This window comes from Artibeus jamaicensis, unplaced genomic scaffold, assembly GCF_021234435.1.
Source record: "Artibeus jamaicensis isolate MK-2021 breed Jamaican fruit bat unplaced genomic scaffold, CSHL_Jam_final contig_1539, whole genome shotgun sequence".
Taxonomy (NCBI): domain Eukaryota; kingdom Metazoa; phylum Chordata; class Mammalia; order Chiroptera; family Phyllostomidae; genus Artibeus; species Artibeus jamaicensis.
In genome coordinates, this window is record NW_026521299.1 from 72,281 (window position 1) to 90,488 (window position 18,208).

Below are 18,208 nucleotides of genomic sequence, written 5' to 3' on the forward strand. Positions count from 1 at the left end.
GTGGTGACCGGCATATGCGTTGACTAGGTGAGCTAAGTGACCTGGGGCGTCACCTCTCTTTCCTCTTGTCCTGTCTGAACCCGGAGTGCAGGGAGGTGGGCTGTGGGAGACCAGGGAGCTCAGACGGCCAAGGCCTGTGGGCTCCAGGCTCCAGGCTTCCTGCGGGCCTGACGGCCCCTGCTCTCCGCCTCAGCGTGAAGACCTGACGCGAGTCTCGCCACCTCTCCACCCCTCTCTTGCCTTCTCCACTCACCTTATCCTTCTCCTCCCTTCGAGGCTAAGTTCAAGCCCCTCATCACACATGAGGGAGTCATTCTGTTCTCCGTTCTTATATTTTTGTTGCTGTTGTGAGGGAGTCATTCTACATTTGTGTGTTCATGTGGCAGACGTCCCTGAACCCTGGGCCAGGGGCTGCGGACACAGTCGTGGGCTCCACTTGGCCCTGCCCCTCCGAGCCTGCTGAGGGCGGGAGACACAGGCAGAGCGGGCTGTCGGGCCCAGAGCCAGCTCCTCTAATGTTATGAATTGGAATCTAAAAGTAATGCAGTCCATCCGCATTCATAGTTATATAATATAAAATGAGGCGGGGTCCAGGGGCTGAGTGAGCCTGGAGCTGGGTGGGGGTGGTAGGGCCAGTGTTGTGCTCTAAGCAGGAAGGGAAAAGACATAAAAGGAAAGCAGTATATGACACAGTCCCTCTCTCTCTCTCCTTTCTCTCTCTCTCTCTATATATATATATGTCTATGTACATTTATATACAGTAAAATGAACAAAAAGTACAGTGTAGATGCGTATTTTGGAAGTAAATGTTGGGCCAACCAGAAGACCCAGGGAGGCTGGCCTCGCAGCCACAGATGCAGCCACAGATGCAGCACTGGTGCTGGGCGTGGCCGTGAGGGACGCATGTTCTGAGACAGCAAAAATCTCCTGGTAAAGTTTGAACAGTACAAAGTATGGCGGTCCTCCCTCCGTTTATATCAGAATTGCATCCTGGGAAAACTCCGTGCAAAAACGACCGTGTGTGTGTGCGTGAGCACCACGCCTGGCCCAGGGCACTGCCCGCCGCTGTCCACCTGCGAGTGTGCAGAGGGCAGTCCCAGCAGGTGTCGCACCGGACAGTCTTTATGCCACAGGCGTCCAGCAACTCTGTCCTGACCACTGAATGCCAGCTGTGAACTTATCACCCAGACAATCAAAAGCACACCCCCACCCCACCATTTTCAAAACCCCTCCTGGTGTGGCCCCACTACCCCAGCTCCTGCTGGGGGCCAGCGGTCTCCAACAAGGCAGTGAGATCTACGTAGTTACTGGGGGACCTGGGAGCTCCAACTCAGCCAGAAGTGGGAGGACCCCTAGAGTGGGGAGGGCTCAGCAGAACCACACAAAGACACACTGTCTCTGACAAGCTGAGTGTGTGCTTCTGGGAGTGAGGCCCCCTTGTGCTGCTGGTGCTGAGGTGGGAGGGGCAGCGCAGCCCTGGGTGGCCCCATCTGCTTTTGGAATGGCCATTTCTCCCTCCCTTCACAGAAGTTCTGTCTTCTCTGAACTTCGACTCACTGATGGCACTAGGGGGCCTCTGCCTGCTTGTGGGCCAGACAGAAAATCCAGTTTCACTTTTAGTTCCCAGGGGCTGGATGACCAGTTTTACCAGAGCAGGGGCACAGCCCTCCTTTCAGAGGGTAGGTGAGTGGGGCTGCAGGGGAGGGCTCCCTGCATCCGATCTGCCCCCACAGTGGCCGCCTTCCAGGTCCTGGCACGCCGTCTCTCTCCTGTGTTCCAGGCTGCTGGAGCGCTGTGCTACTGAGGAGGCACAGCCTCCGGGCTGTGAGCCCACCCCCTTGCCCAGGCTGTGATTCCTTCCTGTGACGGGGAGCTCACTGCCTCAGAGCACAGCCTGTGCTCTCATCAGAGAGGCACGGCCTCCTGTGCCCGCATTTCACCACAGCCCCGCGCCCTCCATCCCCTCCTACCCACTACACTTCAATGTAGGGTTAACCAGCTCAGGCCTCCTTCTGATAAGCAGAAAAACCTGATACCCTTTCTGGAGTTTGGGCTTAGTGTTTAATGTGCTTTCCAAAATAAAAATTGCAATGGTGAATTTGTTCCTGAAATTTTTTTTGGTGGGAAAGGAAAGAGGTCTTTATTAAAATGTTGCACACTTTGAGAGGCTCATCTCTTCTGCAAAACACAAATGAAAACCAGCTCTTCCCTCAAGTGCCAAAGCCAGAAACAGTGCCCAGAATTCCCGCCCCATCCTTGTCCGTCCGTCGGAGCCCAAGGCTGCTAAGTGGGCAGCTTCCCGGTTTGTTCCTGGAAGCTCCATTGGCCCTGTCTTAGGTCAAGTTCCCTAGGATGGGAGAGTCATTGAGGAGAGGTTTCCGGAGGGTGAAGGATTCTCTCACCCAGGGCAGGGGACCACAGGGGAAGGGGGTGGTTTTGGGGTAAGAGAGACCTCAGCCCGATGCCACTGGGACCTGGGGGCAACTGGCACACTGACAGTCTCCCAGAGGCTGGGCTGCATCAGCCACTGGGTGAGCTGCCCCTTGGGAGGGGCTGGAGGATGTCACTTCTCAGTCATCTGTGGGAAGGATGGCAGCTGGCCAGAGGAAAATGCAGGTGTGAGCTGTCAGCTGCCAGTGTCCACAGACAGGGCAGGGGGTGGGGGTCCAAGAGCTTCTGATAGTCTCCTGTGGGGCAGAAGGCAGGTGTCCACATCCTAGCTGAGACCCTGCTTTCAAACCTGCACCTGGGACTTTCCATTCTCCTCAATAAAGGAGGCTCCAGGTTCTTGGGCGTCCTGCCTCTTCCGCCTCGCCACCAGGGAGCTGAGGTGGGATTTGAGGGCGGGGCTGCAGGCTGGGGTTTCCCGAGGGGGAGCCCTGAGCCTGGCATGAACCCACCTGCCCTGCTCTTGCCCCTCCACAGACTGCCTCTTCAAGGTGTGTCCCATGAACCGCTATTCGGCCCAGAAGCAGTACTGGAAGGCCAAGCAGACCAAGCAGGACAAGGAGAAGATTGCCGATGTGGTGCTGCTGCAGAAGTTGCAGGTGTGTGCGCAGGTGTGCGCCCGCGTGTCCATCAGGACCCAGGGTGCACACGTAGGGCCTCTGCTCGCCAGAGTTGCTGGGCCCCATGGTGGAGTTCAGTGGTTTTAAAGCCCCAACATATAAAAAAATAGGTGTTCGCAACCAGGTGAGGTGGGGGGGGGCAGTAGTGTCCTCTCAGTGACCTGCTCATCTATGTGACCCCTTTGTGCCCCTTGGAAGAAGGCACCCCCACCTTCAGGCTGGCACAGCCCCGTGCCAGGGCATGTGGTTCAGCGAGTGGGAGGCGGACTGGAGTTCAGCTCGCGCCAGCCCTTCAGCCGACACCTCGGTGCAGCGAACAGCCTGTGCTGCTGGGCACGGAGTTCCGCTGGCTCCAGGGAACCTGATTTGAGAACTAGTCTTAACTCCTCCCCTGGTTTTAGAGAGTGGGGCCTGGGCTGTCCATGGTCATTTTGTGAGTTCGCAATAGGGACTAGACAGCACCTGGGTCTCTGAGCCACCTTGGGTTGCTTGGACACACGGACGGTGCCTGGTGTGAGGGCCTGTGGCTGCCCCTGGGCCTCTCGGGGCAGTGACCCAGTGCACAGTCTGTGCGGTCCTCTCTGGGCGGGGCTCGGGGCCCAGAGCCTAGGCCCCGTGGAACAGAGAGCAAGAGGCTTTGTCTGGGCGAGCACCTTAGCAGCTTGCTTTTGGGATCCCCTTTGCCCTGGTGCCTCCACCCCCATGCATACCTTGCTTACCTGTGTCCCTTGTCCTGAGGAGTAGGTGTGAGATGGGGGAAGGGTGGCCCTGCCCCACAGCTGTGAACTGGGCTGGAGGGGGTGCTGGTGTGGGCTGCCTGAGCTCTGTTATAAGTCCCCCATCTCCCTCCCTGAGCTGGGGGCTGTCACAGGCTTCTCCCTGCTGCTGACACAGCCCGAGTCTGAACTGGAGATCTGGCCTGAGCACGGGGTCTGCACATGTGCACTAACACACAGAGCCACACATGGTCACAGCCACACACTGTGGGTCTGCGGAAAGTCGCACATACACAGCAAGGCCCCCCAGCAGCCACTCTCGCCCCAGCCTCGGTTGCAAGACCTGGGTAATGGGACTGAGGAGAAGAAAGGGGCAGAGGGGCCAGAGCTCTCGGTGAGTGCCAGTCCAATGGAGGAGGCAGGGCCCCTGCCTCCAGGAACCTCATCAGATGGCGGCGACAGAGCCTGTCCTTGGGCAGCTTCAGTCGAATGTGACAGAAGTGCCTAAAAAGGTGTCCTTAGTGGGATGCACACCAACTCCTCGAGGCCGTCAGAGTTGGATCCGTCTGAGTTGGTTGTGGTCGGTCTGAGGAGGCTCCCTGGAGGCAGTGGCCTGGAGCACACGCAGTTTTGAGTGGGAGGGTCACAGTGGGGGAGGAGGAAGCAGTGGCACCAAACATGCCTGCCAGCAATTGGGCTGGGGCCTCGTGTCGGGGCATCAGGAGTCTGGTGAGATGGGGGTAGGGAGGCTCAGCTTTGGTGTCTGCCGGGGTGGCGGGGCGCTCCCAGAGGGAGGTGGTGGCGGACCCTAGGCTGCCCCTCCACACCGGGAGCCTCACTCGCTCTCAGTAGTGGGAGAGAATGGGCCAGGCGGCTTCTGTGCACCACTCTGGGTGGGGTGTCGGGGTCTGCGTGTGTTCACCGTGTATATGTCTGCACAGCACGCAGCCCAAATGGAGCAGAAGCAGAACGACACTGAGAACAAGAAGGTGCATGGGGACATTGTCAAGTATGGCAGCGTGATCCAGGTGAGACCCCTGCGTCTCCCCCTGAGGATGCCTGGCTGTTCTTGGGTGAGGGGCGGCAGCTGGCATGCCCTCTGGGGGTTTCGTCCCCAGTGGGTGGCTCTGGGACTGTCTCTGTGGCTGCATATCTGCTTCTGTGTGAGTCGTGAGTAGCAGTGTCCAAGGGTGCGTTTTCAGTGTGGTGGCCTCCAGCGCAGATCTTGGAGCCACGTGGTCTGGGTTCCGATCGTGGCCCTGTGACTTGGACGGGTTCTTGAACTTCCTGGTGCCTCTGTTTCTCCATCTGTACAGTCAGGCCAGTGACAGCACTCCCCCCCCCCCCCGGCTGCTGTAAGATCATATGCGAAAACACTCGTTAGGTGTTTAGCACGGTGCCAGCTTCTTTGTGATTGCCCAGTGCCCAGCTGGTGTGTGTCTGTGTGTGTGACTGCGTGTGTCTTGGTCTGTGTGTGTCTGGCACTGTGTGCATCCAGCTGTGCCTTAGGGTCCAGCAGGTCCTGCAGGGCCCCCTCTCTGATGGGCTGGCCTCACCTGCCTCCAGCTCCTGCACATGAAGAGCAACAAGTACTTGACGGTGAACAAGCGGTTGCCGGCCCTGCTGGAGAAGAATGCCATGCGGGTGACGCTGGATGCCACGGGCAACGAGGGCTCCTGGCTCTTCATCCAGCCCTTCTGGAAGCTGCGGAGCAATGGGGACAATGTGAGGATGGTGCTGGGCCGGGGGGCCTGGTGGGAGGAGTAAGCCACAGCTCCAGAGGGGCTCCTGTAGGGTCTTTGATGTGGGGAGTGAATGAGTTCACCTGCATTTCTTAGAAGGGCAGAGTGAGACCAGAGAGAGGCCTGGAGGCCTGGCCCTTCCCACCCTCACCGTGGCCCACCTGTCCCCATAGGTGGTCGTGGGGGACAAGGTGATCCTGAATCCCGTCAACGCCGGGCAGCCTCTGCATGCCAGCAATTACGAGCTCAGTGACAATGCTGGCTGCAAGGAGGTGAGTGGGGTGGTGGGACCAGCCCTTTGGGGGAGAGGTGACCCCACACCTCTGAGGGTACAGCCCCCCTTCCCCACCTGTCTCCCGGCATTGCCCCCATTCTTCACCCCACAGGTTGGTAGCCCCAGTGCAGCCGGGCTGCGTTCTGAGGGCCCGGGCTGGGAGAGGACACCACTCCAGTGCTCTAGTGGGGGCAGGCTTGGCTGGTCCTCCCCTCACCCCTGTCCAGGCCTTCAGTGCTGCCCACTCCCCAAAGGCTGGGAGTCCGCCTGACGTCGGAGTTCTCTCTGCCCTTCCCCAGGTCAATTCTGTAAATTGCAACACCAGCTGGAAGATCAACTTGTTTATGCAGTTTCGAGACCACCTGGATGAGGTGTTGAAAGGGGTAAGAACGGGGAGCCCCGCCACTGCTGCCCTGCCTGCTGGCTGCCCAGCCCCTGCCCCACAGGTCCCGCCCCCTGCCCTGTACCCAGCTGCTCCCTGTCCGACCCTCCTCTCTGTGCACCCCTGCTCGGGTTCTGCAGCCCCTCCAGCCTCCCCCCACAACCAGGGGCCTGCCCACCAGCCCACCTAGACCACCCCTTTTTTTGTCCCTGGCCTTACAACTGCCTCTGCATTCTCTAAGTCCTGCCTGGCCTCAGTTTGCTCTCTTGCTAAGGGGGCGTGAGCAGGCTGGGCTCCCCCTCACCCACATTGGGGTGGGCCAGATCTTTTGAGCGTCTGTCTCCTCCCCACACCTGCTGCATGGATCTGCGCCAGGCCCCCTGCCCTGTGCCCTGTGCCCTGGTTCCAGACCTGCTGGTGTGGGTGCTAGAACAAAGGGGTTGGCAGGCTGGGAGGGGATGAGCTTTCAGGGGGGACTGTGCTGGGAAATACTGCAGTGAAAACTCTGGGAGGGACCAGGGCCAAGGTTGGAAGGAGGGCTGGAGAGACCATTAGAGTAACCCTGGAAACCTGAAACATGAAGGTTCAGAGGCTCTTCAGGGGTCTGTCCCAGACCCAGGCTATCGGGGTACAAGCAGTGCGTGGAGGGGAAGGTGGGAGGGGCAGACTTCGAGGTAGCGGAGGGTTGAGCTCCTCAGGTAGGAGCAGGTACGCATGGCAGTGATACCTGTTAAAGAGACCGGTGACAGCCCCTGCAGCGGTTACCTCAAGAGGCCACCCTAAAGCCGGCACTGCTCCCTTTGCCCTCCTCCATGCACCAGGCTTCTCTGTCAGACTTTCCTGTCCCCCTCAGGCTGTCTCACCCTCCTCCTCCCTCACATCTCCCGGGCTGTTTCCCATCTACACATGCTCTGTGCCTTTCCCTCCCTTAAACCTGTGCATCATCCACGCACATCAATCAAGGCTCAGCCTGTGTGCCACCTCCTCCCAGAAGCCTTTCCTGATTACACATTCCAGCCCTAAATCTGTGTAGAAAAGGAGACAGAACTGGGCTGAACCCTGAGGCGCTGGCCAGAGTGCTTTCGGTGAATCTGTCACGGCTTTGATGGCGGATTCCAGGCAACTTGGAAGTGAGACCTGAGCTAACAAAGCCTGCCCCTTGTTTGCTGCCACCGTGCACTGCCTGGGTACAGAAGTCACTGGGTCTGCCATAGTAACGGCCCAGTCTTTGTCTGTTCATCCATTCCTTCATCAACCCACTCATGCGTTTACACCACAGCTGCTGGCTGAGAACTTGCGTCCAGCACAGTGTGGGGAAGACAGAGAACACCACTTAGTGATAATAGTCGGAGTGGCGGCCGTGCCCTGAGAGCCTGCTGGGTGGCAGGCGCACTGTGGGAGGATGTGCAGTGGAGATATGAGGGCACGAATTCTTGTCCCATTTGTCACTAGCACGTGACCATCAACAGGACACTTACCTTCTGTGTCACGAGTTTCTCCACCTGTAAACTGGGAATGGTGATGTACGTGCTCAGGGTTGGTGTGTTAGGTGGGAAGTTCATGTAAGCCGTTCACACAAGCGCTGGCATGTGATAAGAGTGTGTGTTACTTCGTTACACAAACTAGAATCCTTAACAATTTCTTCAAGGGGGTCATAGGATTCCCATTTTACAAAAGAGGAAACTGAGGCCCAGAGATAGGAAGGAACTTTCCCAAGGTCACACAGCAGCGCCAGGACCCAAACTTGGTCGCAATGTCCAAGGTCTTGGAGGTGGAGGGGAACAGGCCATGGTCCCTGCACTCTGGCTGCTTCCGTCCAGCAGGGAACAAAAGAAATGGGCACGACGTACCAATAGCCAGGCAGAAAGGGCTCGGGGGGGGGGTGCCTGCAGACCTGGCAGATCCCTTCAGAGGGCAGGGGGGGTTCTAGAGGTGCTGACTGGGGAGGGCAGGTTTGAACGTGGAAGGCTGGGAGGGCCTGGGGGAGAGCGTGTCCGCCCAGCCGTCTGGGGCCCTGCATTTGGGGTCTGGCTGAGGATCCCAGCTGCCTTCTTGCTGGCTCTGCAAGGAACAAGTGGGGCACTGCCACCTGTGCCTGCTCCTGTGCTGCTGGCCCTGGGAGGGTCCTTGTGCCTCCTGAGCCTGCACTCTGCCGCCTGCAGGGAGACGTGGTGCGGCTGTTCCACGCAGAGCAGGAGAAGTTCCTGACGTGTGACGAGTACAAGGGCAAGCTGCAGGTGTTTCTGCGCACCACGCTGCGCCAGTCTGCCACCTCGGCCACCAGCTCCAACGCCCTCTGGGAGGTGGAGGTCAGTGCCCTGCTTCTGGTGCCAGCCCCGGTCCTCCTCTTCTCCAGCTCTGAGCCTCACCCCTCCCTCTTCCTCCATCCCTGGGGGCATGTGGTGGGCGGTGGCCCCCGTCTGTCCTCTGAGCCCCTCTGGAGCCAAGGGGCCAGGAAAGGTTTGGAGCTCTCCAGACCCCCTGTCCACACTTTCCCCTGTGAGCACCCCCTTCCTGGGTAGCCTCACTCCTGCACCCCCTCAGGTGGTCCACCATGACCCTTGCCGTGGAGGAGCTGGCCACTGGAATGGCCTGTACCGCTTCAAGCACCTGGCCACAGGCAACTACCTGGCTGCGGAGGTGAGTAGAGAGGCAGGTGGCATCCTGGGAGCTCAGGCTGTGTGTGCTCATGGACATGCACGAACGTGTGCTCCTCGTGCACGCACGTGTCTGTGGGCCCGGGCTTATCTGCAGTCATGCACTGATATAACAAATATTATCAAATAAATGCGTGACTGTAAATAAGCCTAATAAATATTACTGTCCCCACTACGTGCCAGCTGCCATTCCAGGCACTGGGATACAGCAGTGAGCACAACTCCCAGTCCTTGCAGCACTTTGACGTCCGTGTCTGTCCATAGTGCACGGGCATGTATGTGTTGGGGCTTTGCATGTGTGTGTGCGCTCATCTGTGGGTGTGCGGAGAGGGGCCATGGAGGGCAGGGTGGGCTGCCTGCCCCATCCCAGCTCCACACATGGACTTCACCTTGGGGTGGGAGTCATGTGGGTATAGCGTGGTGTCTAATAGCTCCCCTATCTCGTTTCTCTTCCTAGGAGAACCCCAGTTACAAGGGCGATGCCTCTGACCCCAAGGCAGCAGGAGTGGTGAGGATCAGAGCAAGGCTCCAGGGCCAGGGGAAGCATGGGCATGCGTCGCCTTGGGGGTGGGGGCAGCAGGGGGCCGTGGAACCCTGGGAGGTGGGGGGGAGGGAGACGGCCTCTCAGGTGAGATGCTGCTGGCTTCAGGGGGCCTGAGAGGAAGGAGGGGCTCCTGTCTGAGTCGGGATCTTCACCCCAGGGTGCACAGGGCCGCACAGGTCGCCGCAATGCTGGGGAGAAGATCAAGTACCGCCTTGTGGCCGTGCCCCATGGCAATGACATTGCCTCGCTCTTTGAGCTGGACCCCACCACGCTACAGAAAACTGACTCCTTCGTGCCCCGGTAGGTAGGCGCCATGTGCCTTTGGCCTTAGGACCTGCATGACCTTAGGACCTCCATCTGGGGATGGAGCTCTGAGACATGTAGGCAGCTAACCACCACTGAACCCTTGCTGTGTGCCCAGCCCTGGGTGCTGCCCCCTCTCCGGGGTTCTTTTTTTTAAAAAGTACATTTTATTGATTATGCTATTACAGTCATCCCATTTCCCCCCCTCACTCCTTTCCCTCCTGCACACTCCCTCCCACCCACGTTCCCCCCCTTTAGTTCATGTCCATGTTCATAAGTTCTTTAGCTTCTACATTTCCCCACACTTGCCCTCCCTCTGTCTATTTTCTACCTACCATCTATGCTACTTGTTTTCTGTACCTTCTCCCCCCCTTCTCCTTTCACTCCCCTGTTGCTAACCCTCCATGTGATCTCCATTTCTGTGGTTCTGTTCCTGCTCTGGTTGTTTGCTTAGTTCATTTTTGTTTGTTTTAGGTGTGTTTGTTAAAAATTGTGAGTTTGCTGTCATTTTACTATACATGTTTTTTATCTTCTTTTTCTTAGATAAGTTCCTTTGACATTTCATGTAATAAGGGCTTGGTGATGATGAATTCCTTGAACTTGACCTTATCTGAGAAGCACTTTATCTGCCCTTCCATTCTAAATGAAAGCTTTGCTGGATAGAGCAATCTTGGATGTAGGTCCTTGCCTTTCATGACTTGGAATACTTCTTTCCAGCCCCTTCTTGCCTGCAAGGTCTCTTTTGAGAAGTCAGCTGACAGTCTGATGGGGACTCCTTTGTAGGTGACTGTCTCCTTATCTCTTTTTGCTTCTAGGATTCTCTCCTTATTTTTAATGTTGGCTAATGTAATGTTGATGTGCCTTGGTGTGTTCCTTCTTGGGTCCAACTTCTTTGGTACTCTCTGAGCTTCCTGGATTTCCTGGACCTCCAGGAAGTCTATTTCCTTTGCCAGATTGGGGAAGTTCTCCTTCATTATTTGTTCAAATAAGTGTTCCACTTGTGGCTGTTCCTCTTCCCCTTCTGGTACCCCTATAATTCGGATGTTGGAGCGTTTAAAGATGTCCTGGAGGTTCCTAAGCCTCTCCTCATTTTTTTGAAGTATTGTTTCTTCATCCTTTTCTGTTTGGTCATTTTTTCTTCCTTCTGGTCCACACCATTGATTTGAGTCCCAGTTTCTTTCTCATCACTATTGGTTCCCTGTGCATTTTCCTTTATTTCACTTAGCGTAGCCTTCATTTTTTCATCTAATTTGGGACCAAATTCAATCAATTCTGTGAGCTTCCTGATCGTCAGTGTTTTGAACTGTGCACCTGATAGGTTGGCTGTCTCATCGTTGCTTAGTTGTATTTTTTCTGGAGCTTTGATCTGTTTTTTCATTTGGGCCTTTTTAAAAATTTTTGTCTTGACGTACCTGTTATGCGTGAGGGGCGGAGCCTTGGGTGTTCACCAGGGCGGGCAGCCCAGTTGCTGGGTTGTGATGCTGTATGTGGGGCAGGGATCCGAGAGGGAACAATGGGCTTGCTCCGCTCTCTTCCGATTTCGGTCCCTTCCCCTGCTTCCCACAAACAAGCAAATTGGGCCCTTCCGGTGCTGCTTCCCGTGTGGGTGGGTTTGTGTGCATTCTAAGACCCTGTGAATCTCACCAATGAACTCTCCTGTGAGGCTGGGAGTCTCTCTCAGCACCTCAACCCCAACAGGTGTTTTTAATTGGTGTTTTGAGGCTTTATTTCGTGGTGCTGGGAGCCTGGGTTGCACGGTCTGTCTTGCTCCCCAGTTTTACCTGGTTTCTCTGTGTATGAATGTGGGACAGCCTAGTCCACCAGCCGCCTTGTATGCTGCACCCCGTTCCACAGTCCACCACCTCGCTGGGTCCGCCAGCTGCTGCTTTTTTTTGCCGTGACTCCTCTCCACCCAGCTGCCCAACTCCTCCCTTCCTACCAGTCAGGATGAATGTGTCTACTGTAACTCCTTGGTTGTCAGGCTGCCATAAGTTCAATTTTCTGTCAGTACTGGTTGTTTTTTGTTTCTAAATTTTTGTTGTCCTTATTTTGGTTGTGCGAGGAGGCACAGTGTGCCTACCTACCCCTCCATCTTGGCCGGAAGTCTCCAGGGTTCTTTATCAGCTGCTTGCCCCAGTGGGTCTGGGTGCTCAGGCACAGGCCACATGAGTTTGTTCAAGGTACACTGGGTGGAAGACTGGGGTCCCTGACTTGTAGATGCTAGCAGGTCCCTAACCCTGAGATGTGGATGCTGGGGTCCCTAAACCTAAGATGCTAGGAGGCAAGTAACTTGAGGAAACTCCCCAGGTATCAATCTGGCGCCAGCCTATGACATTGGGCAGCTGAATTGACGTTGGTCAATTATTATGCCCTGTCAAGTGGGAATATCAAGTCCACCCGTCACCTTGCTGATGGGAGAATAAATCAAGTCACTATAGGCCCATAATCCCTTACCTGAAACTCTTGGGGCCAGATGTATTGGGAGATTCAGACTGCTTTTCATTTCAGAGAGGTAACTGTCTTTCACAATCAGAGACATGAGCATTTCGGCTGCGAACTCCGTGCACGTTAACACTGAGGGGGATAAGTAGTCTGGACAGCCTCGTTTGTCCCAAAGAATTTTGGTCTCAAGTTTACAAACAAGCCTTGGCTTTGGGTTTGGGGAGTGTGGGTGGGACACAGCGGTTAGCACAGGGCCTGGGGTGTTGGCTGGTCTCTCCTCTCTGGCTCCTCACCTGGAGGGGACACACCCCTGCCCTGAGGTTGCGGGGTGTGGAGCCAGGTGGGTGATGCGAAGCGCTGGGGGATGGAGGGCAGGTGGCCAGGACGTGCTCTGCCTGCAGGAACTCGTATGTCCGGCTGCGGCACCTCTGCACCAACACGTGGATCCAGAGCACCAACGTGCCCATCGACATTGAGGAAGAGCGGCCCATTCGGCTCATGGTGAGGGCCGCCTAGGGCTGGGGGGCTGGGGCTGGGTCCCAAGGTTGTCCCTGAGTGCCCCAGCTGACTTCCGTCCTGGCAGCTGGGTACCTGCCCCACCAAGGAGGACAAGGAGGCCTTTGCCATCGTGTCAGTTCCTGTGTCTGAGATCCGAGACCTGGACTTTGCCAACGATGCCAGCTCCATGCTGGCCAGTGCTGTGGAGAAAATGAACGAGGGCTTCATCAGCCAGAATGACCGCAGGTGGGCCACAGGGCGGGGTTACTGAGATTTTCTGAGAGGACAGAAAATCTTTGTTCAGGACAAGGTCCACATTTCATGAACGAAGGAGTCACAGAGCGGAAGCTAGACAGGCTGGGTTGGGATGGCGGAGGCAGAGGCGAGGGCTGGTCCTCGTGGGGGCCTGATTGGCCCCGTGTCCCTGCCTTACTGTTTATGTGCTCCTCAAACTAACCTTCTGATAGAGCTATTATTACCTCTGTTTTACTGACAATGGAACTGAGGTTCAGAGAAGTTCAGAGACTTGTCTGAGGTCACACAGCTAGTAAGTGGCAGGATGGAGATGCAGAGTCCCTCGCACCAAACCCCCCGCCTGTGCCCTGTTGTTTCCTTTTGGATTGGTGTGTACTGAGATCTTTGTCTTATGGGGCTCCTTGGACTCCTAGGTGGGTGGGGTGAGGGGTGTGCTGTGAGAGCAGGTCAGGGTAACGCTGGGGAGAGAAGTCGAAGGCCAGCGATGGACTCCGTGCTTCGGAGAGCGGTGTTTGGGAAGGGCCGGTTGCCCGTGGAGGTAGGGCAGAGAGCATGAGATGGGTGGGTCTGGGGCGCTTTCACAGGGTCAGCACCCACACTTGTCACCTCTCCTATCCTTTTGTGAAGGTTTGTCATCCAGCTGCTGGAGGACCTGGTGTTCTTTGTCAGCGACGTCCCCAACAATGGGCAGAGTGTCCTGGACATCATGGTCACCAAGCCCAACCGGGAAAGGCAGAAGCTGATGAGGGAGCAGAATATCCTTAAGCAGGTGGCTGTGACCATGTGTGGGACCTGTGGCAGCGGGAGTTGGGGGCGGGGCTGGGTGACAGGAAACAGGGCCTTTTACCACGAATCTGCTGTTTCCTGTCTCCAGTTGAGCTGCGATCTCCCCGCAGTTTCTGATTACCACCTTTTATTTTTTCATTTTATTTATTAGTTTGAGAGAGAGAAAGGGGGAGAGAGAAAGAGACATCAGTTTGTTATCCCGCTTATTTATGCACTCATTGGTTGTTTCTTGTATGTGTCCTGACTGGGGATCAAACCTATAACCTTGGCGTATCAGGATGACACTGTAACCAACAGAGCTACCCCTTTGGGGCTAGTCACCACCACCTTTTACTGAAAAGAATATTTATCGAGCACTTACCATGTGCCATGCGCTGCCCGAAGTGCCCCACATGCATTGGCTCATGTGGTCTTAGCAACCCGGGGGAGGCCTGTCATCATCCCATTTTACCCATGAAGAACTGAGGCACACAGAGGTTGGGATACACAGCTAGGAAGCAGCAGGGCCAGCATTTGAACTCAGGATGTTGGTCCAGAACTTGTGCTTTAAAATTATTTTTCTAAAGTTTTATTATGAAAGCTGTCAATATTGAGACAGTACTGAAAAACTAGTAAAGTGAACACTGTATATCCACTGCCTCAATGCGCCTTTACCATCAGCCAGTCTGGCCGTGTGCAGCTCTGTGCCTGAGCGTCCATCCCCCCAGCGTCCATCCCCCCAGCGTCCATCCTCCATGCACGAATTCCGAAATCAGTGCACCTCGCCCTAAAGTTTAAGCGTGTGCACCTGCTGAGGGTCAGGACGCTGTGCTGTTACGACACCTAAGAAAATTAGCAGTAATACCAAATCCGTAACAAATTTCTCTGTTTTTCTCAAAATGTCTTTAAAGCTTATGCGTTTTTTTGGTTTTTGATGTTTTGTTTTCTTTTTTAAACCAGGATATCCAATTAAGGTTTCCTCACTCCATTCATTTCTGTCTCTTTGGTCTCTACGCTAAGAACAGTTTTTCACCCCAACCTTTTAAAATGTTTATAATTTTTTAAGGAATGAGATAGGCCTGTGTCTCGTCTTTTAGGCTCTGGCCTGGCCTGCCTTCTCCCTTGGCCTCAGACCCCTTTGCAGGCACCGAGCCAGGCCCAGGGTCTCAACTGGGATTAGAACGCTCACGGGTGAGGGGCAGGCTTCGGCCGGGAGGAGAGAGTGAGGGCTGGCACTGGGGCTGATGGTGGGTGGGCTGAGGTCGCGGTCCATCTTAGAATCAGCTTCGGGTAAATGTGGAGTGGCTTTGGGGCAGGGTCAATTTGGGGGTGAGGGTTCCTGGGATAATTGGGGTGCAGGCCGGTGTGAGGTATCCCTCCTCACTCTCCCTGTTCCCCCAGATCTTTGGCATTCTGAAGGCTCCCTTCTGCGACAAGGGGGGTGAGGGCCCCCTGGTGCGGCTGGAGGAGCTGTCGGACCAGAAGAACGGCCCCTACCAGCACATGTTCCGCCTGTGCTACCGGGTGCTGCGACATTCCCAGGAGGACTACCGCAAAAACCAGGTGCCCACCCGCCCTCCAGTGCCCCTGCACTGCTCGCTGGCTTGCTCACTCCCTCACTGGCCCTTTCCTTCATTCAGCAAATACTTGCTGAGGCGCACACTCTGTGCTGGGCACCGCTTCGGGCCCTGGGGTGTGATGGCTGGCTCCACGGGCATGTGACCTGGCCCTGTTTGGAGGGCCTTGTGTGGGCTTTAGTGCTCTTTTGCTGCCTGAAATTCTTCTTTTTTTAACAGTTGAAACCAAACCCCCCTTTTTCTTAAAAAAAAAGAAAAGAAAAGAAAAGAAAAAGAGCCCTGGCTGGTGTATCTCAGTGGATTGAACACAGGCCTGTGAACCAAATGACTGCAGTTCAATTCCCAGCCAGGGCACATGCCTGGGTTGCAGGTCAGCTTCCCAGCAGGCGATGCACAAGAGGCAACCATACATTGACATTTCTCTACCTCTCTCCTTCCTTCCCCTCTAAAGATAAATAAATAAAATCTTAAAAAAAGAGAGAGATTTTATTTATTATTTTTTTAGAGAGAGGAGCAGGGGGGAAGAAAGGGAGAGAAAGGTCGACTGATTGCCTCTCGCATGCTCCCAAGTGGGGACCTGGCCTGCAGCCCAGGTGTGTGCCCTGACTGGGAATCGAACCACAGCCTTTCAGTTCACAGGCCAGAGCTCAATCCCCTGAGCCACACCAGCCAGGGCGCTGTCTTGAAATTCTCAATTTTTGAACAGGGGTCCTGCTGTTTAATTTTGCACTGGGCCCCACAAGTTATGTAGCTGGTCCTGCCGGACAGGCGAGTCCCTTCCTCACGGAGCTTTCACTCTGGCAGGGAGGCAGACGGTGCACTGAGTAGCTATATTGTACAGCCCCCTCTTCTGCCCAGTGTGGGCTTCCTCTCCTGGACCCCCACCTTTCTAGGGTTGGGGTCCCCCGCCAGTGCCAGGGCGTCTGGAGGAGAGCCACATTCCCTGATGCCAGTTTGTCCACCCGGTAGGAGCACATCGCCAAGCAGTTCGGGATGATGCAGTCCCAGATCGGCTACGACATCCTGGCTGAGGACACCATCACCGCCCTGCTGCACAACAACCGAAAGCTCCTGGAGAAGCACATCACTAAGACCGAGGTGGAGACCTTTGTCAGCCTGGTGCGCAAGAACCGGGAGCCCAGGTGGGCCTGCCGCCCTTCCCCGCAGCGCCCACTGCCTCCACCCTGCCCAGGCCCGAAAGTCAGCCTCTGCTGGTTGTTAAAATACTGACATCTGCCTCTCTTGGCAAATTGCTTCCTTTCTGAGGCCCTGGCCTCCCCAGCCTCTCCCAGAGCCCCTCCCAAATTGGGCCCAATCTGGCTGCAAGAGGGTTGGTTGCTGCCTGGGGCTGCCTGAGGCCCTCAGACCGTTCTCTGGCTGCAAAGTCAGTGCTTGTGTTGAATCAGTTGTTAAGTATCTCGAACATCACTCCTGTCCTTGTGCCTCCTTTATCCTGGTCCCCTGAACCCTGCCCAGCCTCCCCGCTCCTCAGGGCGGTGCCCTTGGCTGTGGCTGGTAGCCCATGTCCAAGCTTTGGGGGGGGAGCCTGTAGCTGGGGAAGGAGAGGCTGGGTGCCGTCCTCCTGGCCAGCCTCTTGAGATCCCTCCCCTACCCCTGCTGTCACCACCCCAGGTTCCTGGACTACCTGTCTGACCTGTGTGTGTCCAACCACATTGCCATCCCCGTCACCCAGGAGCTCATCTGCAAGTGTGTGCTGGACCCCAAGAACAGTGACATTCTCATCCAGACTGAGTGAGCAGGCGTGCTGTCTCCCTCCCATGCCTGGTGTCCTACCACCTGGCTTGCACCCTGCCTGGCTCCCCAGCTGCCTCAGAGCTTGGGCTGCATCCGGGTTCAGGCTAGAACTGGCACCCGCGCTCTCCGCAGACACATCCCCAGTACTTGCTATGTGCCCACCTCTGTGCTGGTGTGGGGTCGGGGAGGAGGGGGCACAGGAGAAGGAGCCAAGGCCCCCTGCCCTGGAGAAGCTCATGGTTTTGTTGGGGTCCCGAGATGCAGGTGGGTCCCCATGGGAGGCAGCAGAGGAGTCTGACTGGCTCTCAGTCAAGCTCTGGGAGGTTGGGGTGATGTGGCCGTGCATGCTTGGGAGGGCTCTGGGCCTGGAGTCCTGCCCTGGCCCTGCTCCCCGTGATGGGTGGCCTTGGTCTGTAGGCTTCGGCCGGTGAAGGAGATGGCCCAGGCCCATGAGTACCTGACCATCGAGTACTCAGAGGAGGAAGTATGGCTCACGTGGACTGACAAGAACAACGAGCACCACGAGAAGAGCGTGAGGCAGCTGGCCCAGGAGGCGCGGGCCGGCAATGCCCACGACGAGAACGTGCTCAGCTACTACAGGTGCCCTGCCCCCGTCGCCTCAGTGCTTCTGTGCCCTGTGGCCTTCTCAGGAGGCCTCAGCCGGTCCCTGCTGAGCTATGAGCTTCTGCAGCCTCAGTGGCTGCCCTCAGCACAGCCTTCGCCAAGGAGGCTGCCTAAAGGATGACCTTGGGGTTGGAGGAGCACCGGGCGGCCTTGAGGCCAGGCTTAGCTCAGTGACAGGCCTGAAGGAAACCCAAACCTGTCTCCACACACATATTTCACAAACGAGAATGCTACATAACACTTATCAAATGTTCACTATATACCAGGCACTGTTCAAAGCCCTTCACCCCATCACACACCTAAGCTTCAACTACCCTGAGCGGTAGGGACTGTCATGGCCCTGTGTGAAGTTGAGGAGACGGGCACAGACAGGTAAAGGAACTTGCCCAAGGTTACAGAGCTGTGAGTGGTGAGCCGCGGTCTCCAGAGCCCGTGGCAGGTACTGCAGGGCTGCACCGGAAGCAGAGGGCATGACATCACCCGGTGCAGAACAGAACTGCTCTCAGCCTGCATCTCCACAGCCCCTCCCCCTGCACCCCTACTCTCCCAGTTCTGCCTTCACTCCCGCCTGAGCCTGGCTCCCCTCATTGCACTCTCTCCTTTTCT

The 18,208-nt window shown here is 56.3% G+C and overlaps 1 protein-coding gene across 2 annotated transcripts in view; it reads left to right on the plus strand.

The window, feature by feature from the left end:
• ITPR3 (inositol 1,4,5-trisphosphate receptor type 3) overlaps positions 1–18,208 on the plus strand; it is a 67,669-nt gene that overhangs the window by 24,469 nt on the left and 24,992 nt on the right. For both annotated transcript variants that reach the window (XM_053668982.1, XM_053668985.1), the window contains exons 3-18: positions 2,926–3,047; positions 4,726–4,812; positions 5,351–5,509; positions 5,700–5,798; positions 6,100–6,183; positions 8,345–8,491; positions 8,727–8,822; positions 9,297–9,347; positions 9,541–9,683; positions 12,530–12,629; positions 12,712–12,872; positions 13,509–13,650; positions 15,048–15,209; positions 16,193–16,365; positions 16,856–16,975; positions 17,396–17,578. In XM_053668982.1, coding sequence (XP_053524957.1) covers positions 2,926–3,047; positions 4,726–4,812; positions 5,351–5,509; positions 5,700–5,798; positions 6,100–6,183; positions 8,345–8,491; positions 8,727–8,822; positions 9,297–9,347; positions 9,541–9,683; positions 12,530–12,629; positions 12,712–12,872; positions 13,509–13,650; positions 15,048–15,209; positions 16,193–16,365; positions 16,856–16,975; positions 17,396–17,578 — 2,029 coding nt within the window. The remainder of the gene's footprint in view (positions 1–2,925; positions 3,048–4,725; positions 4,813–5,350; positions 5,510–5,699; positions 5,799–6,099; positions 6,184–8,344; positions 8,492–8,726; positions 8,823–9,296; positions 9,348–9,540; positions 9,684–12,529; positions 12,630–12,711; positions 12,873–13,508; positions 13,651–15,047; positions 15,210–16,192; positions 16,366–16,855; positions 16,976–17,395; positions 17,579–18,208) is intronic.